Below are 13,576 nucleotides of genomic sequence, written 5' to 3'. Positions count from 1 at the left end.
ACCAGTGGAAAAAATGAGCTGATCAGGGAAGGGTACAAATCTGTTCAGCTTATGCATGACAGTCTATTTCAAAAGCCAGCATTTAATGTATCCGGTGCAAGCAGAGCAGGGAAGTCCAAATGTTTTTTTTGCCACATGGGTTCCAATCACCAAGCTGAAGGAACTAACTGGTCACAGTAAATAGATTTTTAAATATAAACAATATTTAATTGTGAAGGTTAGACAATAAATAAAATAAAATAAAAACACTAGTTTAATGCACCAAGCAAAGTTATCAGATTTCTCATAGAAAATAATCTGTAAATTATTGAAGATCTGAAGCACAAAAAGAAAAATAATAGATGCTCAGCAACAAGAATGGGATATGGGTCATTGCTCAAAAAACGTGTGCCAAGTTTATTTTATTGGTGAGCCCAAATGTGTGGTTTAAACCCTGCTGGATGTTTTTTGTTCTGTTTACTATGTCGTTAAAATCAAAGAAACATGGCAAATAAAAGACGAACATTTTGTGTTGTGTTTAGCATTTTTTTGGTTTCTTGCTGGGGTCGTTTTCCATTTTACGATTTGTTAATTGTGTCAGTGTAAATTTCACCTTAAAAATAAAAAATAAGACATCTCCGTCTCCCCCAAACATCTGGGCTACTGGGCCAAATGTGTACTATTCTTAAAGTACGATCAGGGACCACAGACAAATCATTTCAAGGGTCCCAAATAGCCCCGGGCTGCCTTTTGGACACCTCTGATGTAGAGCAATATTTCTTTGAAGATTGTTAACCTGGTTGTGATGAGGGTGTGACACTTGGCAGGGTTCCTCAGGCTCTCTTTGCTCTCAGGAAAAGACGAAAAAAGAAGCAGGTCCTTGTCTGTCAACACTGCAAGGACAGGTTTCTCTGGTCCCTGGGACATCTGCACAACCAGAAAAATGATATTACAGTGAGACGAAAAACATTTTAAAAGTTCACAGCAGGCTGGGTTTACTGTTTCTGTAGTTTTCTAAGATACCATCTATTTATTCTTTTAGTCCTTGTTAGAAACTTGGCTGTCGAGGCGAGAGCTTTAAGTAAACCTCCCTATAGCTCTGCCTTCACCAGCTCATCTGGACAACACGTCTATAACACCTCCATAGGATGGAGACCAAATGGCATCCTTAACGGAAACAGCCAAGCTCATGTCCCTGAGGGCGAGTTCAGCCAACCTGTAGATGAAGTTTATTTCATTTATTTGTAATCACCACCTCAGTCCTTTGATCGCTACACCATTTTAGGAAACCACGTGATATTTGCTTATTTTAACGTTTTATCTTTTGGTCCATTTCATTGCGAATACTTTTGCAAATCATCTTCATATTTTTTTTATCTGTTCTCCCCTCCGTCATTGTCCTGAGATACTTCTATACAGTAGCTTAACCCTTAACTCATGTGGCCATTGCTTATGAATCAACTCTGGTTTTCATGTTGTTGTTACATGATTATTAACATTACATAATTTCTTATGAACTACTCGGTTGTTTAATATTTGTAGTTGTAACAAAATGTGAATAGGTTGAAGGACTAAAAATTTTCTTTTAAAGCACTGTTATTACAATATTTTCTGTCCAATCAGATTTTAGTAAGTGCTGGTTCCAACATATAAAGGTAACTCTTAGTTTGTTTTTTGTTTTTTGGCTTGCTGATCTAAAATCTGGATATGCCCACAACCAACAACTGTTCCAAGAAAATTGGAAAGAGGGAAAAAAAAGGGTACATGAAAATGAGTTCAAAGTCATTGAGGCTCTGTTTGCCATGTACACCAGTATCCGTCCATACCTGCTCTGTAAGCCAGCCCACATATTTGACCTCCATGCCCGGCTGCATGCCCTTCATCTCCTCCTTCACTTGTGGTAAAAGGGTGGCAGCAGCGGCTTGGATGGCATTGTACCACGACTGAGCCATGGCTGGGTCTTTTGCCCGCAAGAACATCAAGTTCTTTCTGTTTGATGAAATCACCTCAAAATACCTGGAAAGTGTGATAAAAGGAGGAGAGGGAGGGAGGAAATATGATGGAAAAAAGGGAGCTGTTAAAAAAAACAAGACAGACCTCAAAGAGAGCAAAGCTTCGGGCTACAGAGAAAGTTTCACATATTAAAGAGAATATCAAAGTAAGACATGAAAAAATCCCTTTTGGAATAACCTTTCATAGCCATTTTGTAACTTGTAAGTCGGCTTCGGCTTGTTTCTAAGAATTGAACCTAAATTTAACATGCCGTCAAACTGAAAGCTGTTTAACATGTGGTACCTGTTCTCTGTGTCTGGGGGGCACTGTTTCCGTGACACCTGGCACATCTTCAGCGGGATGCTGCGAGGCTCTTTCACCTCGGCGGGGGAGACCTCTGTGCCCCTCTGAGGTGTAGAGGGGGGAGAATCCCATGGCAGGCTTGCCCCGGGGGAACCGGAGCTCTTAAAAAATGCAGACATCTCCTTGATGTACTTCACTGTGAAAGAGCAAGAACAGAAAAAGGGAGAATTCGATAGTAAGCAAGATGAAACATTGCAGGAAGAAAAGATAAGAAAGAATATTTCCCCCCCAAAATGGAGCCTTCAACTTTGGTATGAACTGAAAAGGGCTGTGCTTAAGAGTTCTCTTGAATAGTGCTAGCAAAACTCACCTGTCACCATACACACTGCAAAAACAGATCTAAAACAAGTAAAATGTTCTTAAAGTTAGTGTATTTGAGCCAGTAAGTAAGATTATTTGCCAATGGAATGAGTATTTTTACTCCTAAAATAAGATAATTAGACACCCTGCACTTGAAATAAGATCATGGAGATGAATTGTTCCTATTTTAAGTGGAAAAGTCTTATTCCATTGGCAAATCATCTTATTTACCTGCTCAAATCAAGGACAAATACACTCATTTAAAGAAAATTGTACTTATTTTTAGTTCTGTTTTTGCAGTGCACAAACCCGATGCAATTTTTTGCTGTAAACGAATTAATGCAACATTGCAAATTAGGCAGGATTTTGTCTTATTGTTCTTTTTCTTATCATTCTGGCAGGAGTGGTGATTCCCTGAGCACCAGCTGGAGCCATAAAGGGGAGTTAATCCACTTTAGTTGTACACTAACACAATGCCAAGGGTGACCGAGCACAGCAGGATCTTCTGGGGAAGGCATGGACCAAAGGGTTGGGCGCAACAAGTGTCTCTACACTCTGCCGGCAATATTATTCACTCCTGTGGACGGGTGCCAAAAGGCTAAAGTCACTTCAAACCTTTTAGAGTCAATTAAGCACAGGCATAGGGGGAAAATACACATCCATATACTGTATACTGAAAAATAGGTATTAGGTGCCTTACAAATCTCTTCTGGTTTTGCCTTTTTTTTTCTGCCACACTTAAATGCTTTAGATCTTCACACAAATTTTACTACCAGACAAACATACCCTGAGTAAATACAAAATTAAGTTTTCAAGGGGTGATATAATTTCATATGGGAAAAAAGCCATCCCAACTAACCGGGCTTAAGAGCGAGTTGTCCCACCCTTGGCAACGACGACTTCCATCAGGCGTTTGCAATAACTGCCAATACGTCTTCAACGTTGCTGTGGAGGAGTTTTCCTTTGTAGAAATGTTTTCAGTCAGCCACATTAGAAGGACATTCTCCCTCAGAATGTTCTGCTAGATTTCCCGAAGTAGCAAAGCAGCTTTGAGAAACCATCATTACCCTATTTAAGAGTCGGTATGATGTTATTTTTGTGACTCACACCTTCCAAAAGGTTCCACTGTTGTCTCGTTAGTCCGCATAATATTGTCCCTACAGCCTTGGGGATCATTAAGATGTTTATTGGCAAATGTGAGATGGGGGTGGAGAAAAAAAATTTGTTCTTTTTTTTTTTTTCTTCAGTCAGCAGTAGTTTTGGCTTTGGGACTCTCTTGTGGATCCCATTTCTAGCCGGTGTATTGTTAAATCATGAACACTCACCGTAACCTGGGGCTCACGTTGAATGCGGTGCAGATACGGTTGCGGCGCCGCAAGGAACCCAAATAATTAAAAATCAATGCGTCATTTCACATCAGTTACACGCGGTTGAGGGTCCGGTTACCGAGGCCGTGCAGCGCTGCAAAAAATTCCGCAAGAAGGAAGTTTGACCGGACGCCACAGCGGTTACCGGATCAAGCTCCTGAATTTCACGAGCTAAACAGGAAACGTCGGGCACTATATAGGATAAAGTTCTGGTGAATTTCAGAAAGAAATCACTGCGCCCACTTACGCTAGCTTGACTAGTGTAAACAAAATAGTGACACAGAAACAGGAGAAGACAGAGGGACTTGTGGAAGATGATATAGGACATTTAAGGCATTCCAAGTGACCCCAGCATAACTGATGCAGGGGAGGTCTGCAGGGTTTTATATGTTGTTCTTCTTTTGTGGCTTCTTGGATGTGATGTTGATGTTCTCTGGGAGTAATGTTGGTATGGCCATTATCTTTCCAGACAGATAGATGTAGGTGACTTTGTTTCTTATCTGTTTTTTAGGTTTTTTTTACATGAGGGCATGTTGCATTGATTTTGAGATCTTTCGTGTGTAAGTGATTCATTCATTTAGAAATGAACAGACATAGGGGCCAATTACTTTTTCACATAGGGTCAGAGTTGTTTGGGCTGCTTTTTTTTTTGTTTAAATCTAAAACTTTTAATTGTGACCAAACTTTCTCACAGCGGTGTATACCTCACACAGCAGCTACCCCCCTGCATGCTAGAGCACTTCTTAACACCGAACTGTTCGTTTGTCTTCGTTTTGTGATTTTATCTTGTTGCTTGTATTCCACAGCTGAACAATCAATTACCCTTTGAGCACTGACACAGCAGTTCATTGACTTAATCGGATTTCACAACCAAGGACAACTCCACAACGACGTGAGTCCACTGGTTCAATCAAAGAGGAGACAAGATGCGGGGGGATCTCCTGAGTAGGGATGTGTCTCAGTCAGCGAATGACATGGTAAATCCCTCAAGATCATGCCATAGATGATAGAAAAGTAGCAATTACAGATAATACGTGGAGTGGATATTAATAGCAATGGGGGGGCGATAAAAGGAACAGAGTGCTGTTAAAGCAAATAAAGAATTGTCTTTTGCTTTGGATACTTTTTGTAATCTTCTAGAGTGATTCTGTTACGAATACATATCCAATACGTAGTGGCTATTTAAAATGGGTCATAAAGGGGGTGATGAGGATGAGGAAGATGAAAGGGTCAAACATGGATGAGAAGTAAGAGTGAGATGAAAATAGGTCATAAAAGAGAGGTGGGTAAGATGAATGTGATGAAAAAGGTGTGTAAAAAAAAACAATAAATGAGATGGATGCAAAAAAAAAAAAAAAAAAACAGAGCTGTAAACAAGAGTTGGTTTGGTGGGGAAAGGAGGAATGATGAGGGTCAAGAAGGCGGTGTAAAGAGCACAGGACAAAGTGTGAGCTAACTGTAAGTAGTTTGCCAAGTGATTAGAGGAGCAGCACAGGATGACCTTATACTCATCAACCTGAAGCTTCGTTCAGGTCATCCGTCCTCAATAGAAAACAAACATCTTTAGGTTCTGATCATGCAAATAGATTCTGTGTGATCAGGGACAGTATGTGCTTTCAGACAACGCAGTCTGTAATTCTGTCTCTCCCTGATACCTTGAAGTCGTTAATGTTTTGTGACTACCTCCTCAGGTGAATCAACTTCAACCCCCAGTCCATGTGATTCAAGATTTTCACTTAACTTCATTCATTCAGTTGTTGGACTCATGCTGTCTCTTGACAATGTAAGTTATTTGTGACATAATTCTATGATGCATGACTATTTATACTAATGATTCTACTCAAAATTGTATCCCCATATTTTCTTCCCAAACTTCTAATGAGATTAAATGTTGTAACGTCATGTTAAAAATGCATTAGGGGCCTTTAAAATCTTAGAAACATAGGTTGAAGAAATCATATTTTATTCTCCTAATCAGACTTTAACACATGGTCACCAAATCTATCAAATGAATCTTTGCAATCTATAAATAGTTTTATAATTAGGTGCAAATTCAGTTTAGTATGCAATTCCACAGAAATATCTTGCTAAAATTGCTTCAACCACACACCCGTGCACTTCCACCTACACACCACTACACTGCAGCTCTGGCTCAGCAGGCTGTGGTATGGGTTCAGCAATTGTAGCCTCTGCTGGAGTAAAAATAGCCCAAAGGACATGGTAAGTCAGGAGGCTGAAGGTAAGGCTCTGGTTTCACTGGGGAAGTGTGAAGTGCTCTTCTTGCACAGTACAAGAGGCGAGCAGCCAGAGGGCAAGCAGAGAAGTCACAGCGGCGGACAGGAGCAGACAGAAGGGGGCTTCCTGTATTTAAATAGAGCCTATTATAGCCCAGTAGCGAGTTAAAGTTATCTTGTTAATCAGTGTGCTGACTCTATTTTTACCAAAAACTGTTTTGATTGTTTGAATGTCATAACGAATGGACAGCGTCTCTTTTACTTAGACGTCTTTCTTTAATTTTATCACTTACTGCGTAAGAAAATGCAAGTGGTGCAATGATACTTTTGGAGTGAATTAAATGAGTTAGATCTCAGTTGGGTAAAAAAAAAAAAAAACATTATCAGGAAACTCTTGCAAAGTTTAAATTACAGAATGAAAACATGATGAGGACGATAAATGCACTTGGGATGACAGCCTTGTATCAACAATGCAGGTGAAAAATGTGCTTTTCACATAATCCCAACAGCTTCCATGTCCCCACTGCAGTGTGTCAATTAGCCAACCTCAGGAGTTCGGGAGGATAATTGTTGTTCAGTTTTACACTTGCTTTCACGCGTCTCATCAAATGTATTCTTCCTACTGGCTGCTCGAGCAATGTGCTGCGCAAGTTAATGACTGAATTACAACGTGATGGCGAAAAATGTGGGAAGAGTTGATCAATGCAATTCATTGAGAATAGGCATTGGCTAGTTTTTCCTTCAAATGCAGCCTGATGGCCATTTGTGGCCTTGGAATAATTTTGTGTGGCCCCTGCAGTTTAAGAATAGCACTGATTTGGCCCTCCAGCAGATGGAGCTCACACAGATGGGCACAGTGTTTAATTTTTTTAGGGAGAAAATTTCACTGAAGAAGTTAGATCTACCTAAATGGTACAGCACAAAGTATTTTTCTATTATTTGACACATATTGTTTCCTTTAATATTTATAACATATTATGTAAGTAGGGCCACAAACATCCTGTGTTTTTATACCTAAAAACAGACTTGGACATCCGTTTATTAAACTTGGCTAAATACAGCAAGTGTTTTCAAAGAAAGCAAACTAAAAAACATTGTCTAGACCGACAAAAAAGAGCATTTAACCCAAAAGGTTAGGGAAGCTGAACACCTCAGGCAAACACTTGAGATCCTTTTTTCTGACCTACAAAAATGTGTTCTTTTCTACTTTCATCAAAATATTGTTTGTTCAATCAATGGCTACCAGGTATAAAGAAAATAAATAAACATTTTAATTGTCGGTTAAAAAAATTAGCACACATTCCAAAATAATTGGCCACCACTGCTTTCAGATATGTACCAAAGTCTGATAAACAACTAACACACCTATAAGTCAGCTTTATAACATGGATATTACATTGAAAAATAAACAATAATAATAAACAAGTTTGGAGAGCGCTTTGATGGCATGCATGACCCATTCATGGATTTACCTATGTTTTCTAAATTTCTTTAAACAGGCTTTCTACCCTGTTTGAGCGCAATACTCTGCTTTGATCACTTTTATAATATTTTAGTTTCTCATGGATTTTTACCCACAGTTTTTGAGTTCCTTACATTCATTGGTAATCCAGTTACTTTGATTTATTATTATATATTTATGCTTTAGTACTACTGCTGTTGTTAAATGTGCTCCACAAATAAAATAAATACAACTGAATACGTTTCTGAAGAAAATAGAGATGGCCAGTAATATCATTGAAAAGGATTTTCTTTGTAAAGCCATGTAGTAACAGTATTTTTATTTTATTTTGTTTTAACAAAAATTGTAAATTTCTAAACATACTTAACTAAACTCAGATAGACTCATTCAGAAGGGATGACTGCAGCGACATTATTAACGGGCACACCATGATAAAAGTGAAAAAAACTTTTCTGGTCTTGAACTGAGAAAGCTAAATACATTAAAAAAATAACATTTTAAACTGATAGGCATTTAGTGAGTAGAGCTCAACTCTGGTGAGAAAAGGAAGATGGGGAGGGAAAAAAAAGTGTAATTGACAGTCACTCCTCAGAACAATGCTAAGTATCTTTTCAAAATCTCTTCTTCCTCAATAATAATCTTCTAGGTCCTCGTTCTGTCTCTGGTCTCAGTTTGTGTCTACCCACTCACAGACGAACTGTGCTGTAAAAATTCATCTTTTCCACCAAAATATATGAAGAATAATTGTGAGTGATGACTCCTCTTTTCTCTTTTTAAAATACTGAATACCTTGCACACTCATTGTTCCCAATGATTTCCTGTCTCATTGCTGATTTTAAAAGATTCTTTCATCAATGAGCCACGAGAAAAAAAACTTTCTGCAACATAAAACTCTGACTAAAAAAAATAGATTTTCGAAACTTGCGAATATTTATATAAAAGAATACTATTTACTGTCGTGATAATGTCTGAATATGAATGACGTAAGGCAGATTTCAAGCACATGTTTTGATACATGAGCTCACTAAGATTTAAAGAAGGTTTATAAAAGAAATAAATAATAAAAACTTCTAAACGATACTTCCACTGAAAGAACTGATGCTGTTGTTTTAGTATCCAGCGAAAGTCTTGTTGAGCTCCATGCAGCTCTATACTCATACCAGCCATTTCTTATCAGTAGTTAATCAATATTATCATTATATCTAACCACTCTTCACTATTCACATGCCACAATTAAAATTAGCCTAAGAAACATTTTAAAAATCAAAAGAGGCATCCACAGACAAATTCCTACTTACTAGGCATGTGTAGACCTGAAGCATGTATCAAGCAGTGGGCAACTAACGTCAACAGGCTTTGAAGTAGCTGTCAACTGGCATATGTAATATTTCATGGAAATGAGCTTCTGTCCATTTGTTTCTGTGCCAGCCCACTGATGTTTGAGTAAGGCAACTGCTTCTTGTCTTTGCACTCAGGTCATTCAACATTGATGCAGTCAATCTCACTGCACCAGGCGAAACTATGGCAATAAAGAATGGAAATAGGATTGCCTACATTGTTGCTACACTCTGAGGATATCGCAGCTCTTTTGAATCCTTAAACCACAGTGCAACAACAAACATTTAAAAATGGCTAAATTGTTTCTGCTTCTGAGTTCTTTTTATTTAAAGTCCACTGACAGTATTATACTGAAGTAAAATAACGGAAAGAGATATTTTCCACTTTATTATTATTTATAAGCGAATATTGCGACAGTGTACTTCCTTGGGTGACATGGATAGATGAAACATCCTCTGTCCTGATGAAAGAAAAATTGAACTATTGAACCAAAATTACAGATTTAGCTGAACTATTAAGTGTCTAGCAGAAACCCAATTACCCTGCAAACTGTTGTAGATCTTGTCACACTCCCACCACAAACGTCAATGTATTTTATTGGACTTTTTATGTAACAGACAAAAGGAAACAAGTGCACATTGCTGAGATGAAAAGAGGCAAATAAAAATCAGAAATGTGTGTTGTGCATTTGTATTCAGCTCTCTATACAGAATTGTCATCCCACACCAAAAAGATCTCCTTTTTCTTCCCATGCATGTGTGTTTTATCCATGTAATGTTTTCCTCTCACAGTCCAAAAACATGGTGATCCTCTACACTGACCTTTGGAATAAGTCTGAGCGTGCAATGTTATTCGTCCTATTTGGATAATGATAGTGCTTCAGACCGTAGCCTGCCTCCTGGCTAATAACAACTGCAACAGAATCCCACTCTCTCGTTTAAAGGTGATACAAATAATTTCAAAATATATTCAATAACAAAAAATACTGTAATTATCTGTATTAGACATATTTAACACCTTCAATTAATTCAAATCAATTAACTAAACAATAAATGTAATCAGTATCAAAACATTTGGACACAATAAAGTCACACTCATGCATATTTCTTTCCTGAAAAGTCAGATATTTATACAAAAAAATATTATTTTCTATGAAATAGAGTGGATAAACTAATTTCACAGCATCACAGTCTGTTCTGTAATTGCATTCTAAAATTGTTTCCCCTAAACATGAAGCTGAAGGCGCAAGTTCAATCGAAGAAACTCATCGCCTGCCTCCATTCAATCAGAGTCCGATCTGCCTCTGATGTGAGCCAATCAGCTACGAACCGCACCTCCATGAAGCCAATCAGCATCCCACGCTCATCTTAAAAGCAACTTCAAATCCACGTCTCAGCCTGCTAACCAGCAAGCGCAAACGGATTGCATGTTGGATTTCGAATCAGATGTCCGATTCAACCCACCCCCAACCCCTTCTCCACCATCATAGCTGAGTTCATCTAGCTTCCAAGACGTTCCTCCATCCTCAACCCATCAGAGTGTTTTCTCCCTTCAGTCTTCATCACTCCCTATCGCCTGTTATTGGTCCGGCAGAAGACCACCATGTTGGGCCCGGTTCTGCCAGAGGTTTCTTCCCAAAGGGGAGTTTTTCCTCTCCACAGTCGCTTCAAGCTTGCTCATCATGGACAGTTCATGCAAACCTGTGTTTATCAAGTTGGACATCTATCTTAAACAGATCACCATATGGACTGAACAAACTTCTTCTATCTCCACTCCACCACCAGTTTCAGACCTGGGGGGGAACATACCTGTTCTCATACATCTACTTATGCATATTAAAGTATAATTCAGCATTAATGTTCCTGCCGAGGTCTGAGCGCCAAAGACTTAAAATATTGTATCAATAAAATCCTTCTAATTGCCATTTCTTTCTCTGTGAGTTTTTTAGATTGAACTACTTTTAGCAGAAAATTGCCAGTTGCACAGTAAAATGCATGTTTTCTTTTTAGCTGATAATTGAGCCAATAACTTCTCAATGAAATAAAAGACAGCTTTGTTTATTTGTCAAATCTACACCCAAAAGAACAACTGTGTTTTCACAGAGCTGTTTTTCAGGATAAATCAAGGCCATAGCGTATTTTCAAGTCTCACTTCTACACCTAGTAATATGTCTAATTTACTTTTAGCAATAATCATTTAACACAGAGAACAAATAACAGTGGGGAGGGAGGATAAATGACAACATGGCAACTTTTTCCACAGAGCTCTGAATCTTGGGCAGAGGTAAAACTTTGCATTCTAAAAACAACACAAACCAAAGTACACTGCTGTGAAAAGTGGTTTGGGAAAACTCTCAAGAATTTGGGCAAACCCATCCAAAGTCCAAACTGTAACCTAATATAGCATCTCAGCTATCGGGGGATCTAAAATAGAATATATGGAAAAAAAATAATAACATAGCTATAATTACGCTTCTTACTAGCTGATTTTGAACAATTTTACAGGAAGAGATGGAATAAACTTCAAGAGGAAAGGTCTTTCAAACTTTTAAGGTAATTTACTCTAAAGTCTTTGCTGTAAAAATTATTTGAACAAATTTTCAGTAACACTTCACAACAAGGTCAACACAATTTGATTAACTACTAAGTAAGGCCTTGGGAACTAATCATGTACTAATGAGTAGTTCAGCAGTACTTACTGGGGAGCACACAGCCAAACCTTATTAACCAGTCATATATCATAGAAATTGTATATAATGGATCACTTAAAGGAGCAATAAGCAACATTTCATTATGTTCGATAACTAAAAAGTTACCACAGACATGCAATATCACGATTTTAGTCATGTTTTAGCAGATGCCGTGAGTTTCACTGACGAAACAGGAAGAGCAGCAGATTATAACTGAGGGCTTGTTTATCTCTAAAGCATGGGTATAGCTGAAAATAAACAGGTAGCAAACTATTATAAAATTTTACTAAATAAAAAACAAACACGTTCAAGTAGCATATAAAATTAAACTGTGTGATTTTCTCTTTAGCTACTATGGTTTAAAAATGAAAACTGCAGTGAGGCTTAAGCGACGATACTTAAGCTTATATCCGAGCCTTCAGGACAGTCAAACAACTCTTTTGAAGGTCCACAGAGCATCCTGGCAGACCCTGATAGGCAGGTCCAGAAGACCAAAGTTCTGGCTTCGCCTTCGAGCAGATTTTAAGAATGGTGTTTAAATTGGGTCATTGAACATAAAATATGATGTACCAGAGGTGTCATTGATCTTTCAAATATGTTTATGTTGATATTTCTTGACAGAATAAATACTTAACAGAAAAAGAAGAGTAAAAATAATATTAAATATCGGTATTTAACTAAAAACAGAGGATTTATGTTTTAGAGACTCTAAATGGCACCGATTTACCCTGGCCATATGCAAATAATCTAAGTAAACCTTTTAGACACACAAAGAGGAGAGAAAGGTAATAATTCCAAATATATATATATATATAGACATATATATACATATATATATATATATATATATATATATAGATATACATACATACATATAGACATATATATAGATATATATAGATATAGAGATAGATATAGATAGATAGATATAGACAGATAGACATATAGACAGAGATATATACATATATACATATATATAGACATATATACATATATATATATATACAGATATATACATATATACATATACACATATATATATATATATATATATATATATATATATATATACACATATATATATATATATATATATATATATATATATATATATATATATATATATATATATATATATATGTGTATGAGATAAATGTGGAAAACTAAAATGGGATAAGCAGACACAGAGAATACATAGCCAAAGTCAGCCAGAAATGTGGCAGTGATACTAGTCTTGACACATTCAATACAGAGCTAAAATTAGCTGAGATGGAACCGTTATTACTTAGCTTATCTGGCAGCGAGCAAAACCACTTTTGTACTGTGTGAGAGTCAAGGAGTTTCCTTCCCCCTTACATAGGATCTGCCATTAAGCTTTTTCTCTTCAGTTTGCCACTGTTACAACTATCTACATCTTTTCAGCAAAGTAAGTTTTGAAATAATTCGACTATCGAGACAATTTAATGTAGCTTTGCTCCTGGAGCATAAAATGGTAGATATTTCATTCAAATTGTGAATTCTTTTTGTTTTGTTTTTTGTTTGATTGGCTGTAAACTTATTCAGCTGCAATGCTAAAGCCATTGTAAAATAAAATAAAAAACTTTTGTTTTTAAGTAATCTTGATTGATACAGATTTTTTATTCTACCTTGCTTTCTTGTAGTGTGAGTTCATTCACACTCGCCTCTTTTCCATTGACCTACCTCCCGACCCAGCAAGGATTAAGCTGTATAAACTAATATAGACAATAGAGCAAAGGGACTTAATGAAAAAATGTGAGCTTGCATGTTTAAAGTTTGGCTTGTGTTACATTACCAAAAAAATATATTTTTCTAATGCAATCTAAACATACTG

At 37.1% G+C, this 13,576-nt stretch overlaps 1 protein-coding gene across 1 annotated transcript in view; it reads right to left on the bottom strand.

The window, feature by feature from the left end:
* The window catches only part of snta1 (syntrophin, alpha 1), a 69,466-nt gene that overhangs the window by 4,678 nt on the left and 51,212 nt on the right, over nucleotides 1-13,576 (bottom strand). Inside the window, exons 3-5 of the mRNA XM_036151968.1 lie at nucleotides 2,275-2,470; nucleotides 1,806-1,995; nucleotides 776-906 (exon numbers count right to left, since the gene is read on the bottom strand). Of these exons, the coding sequence (XP_036007861.1) occupies nucleotides 776-906; nucleotides 1,806-1,995; nucleotides 2,275-2,470 (517 nt within the window). The remainder of the gene's footprint in view (nucleotides 1-775; nucleotides 907-1,805; nucleotides 1,996-2,274; nucleotides 2,471-13,576) is intronic.

This window comes from Fundulus heteroclitus, chromosome 20 (genome assembly GCF_011125445.2).
Source record: "Fundulus heteroclitus isolate FHET01 chromosome 20, MU-UCD_Fhet_4.1, whole genome shotgun sequence".
NCBI lineage: Eukaryota > Metazoa > Chordata > Actinopteri > Cyprinodontiformes > Fundulidae > Fundulus > Fundulus heteroclitus.
Note: the sequence above shows the minus strand (reverse complement) of the source record. Positions and strands in the feature narration are given on the sequence as shown.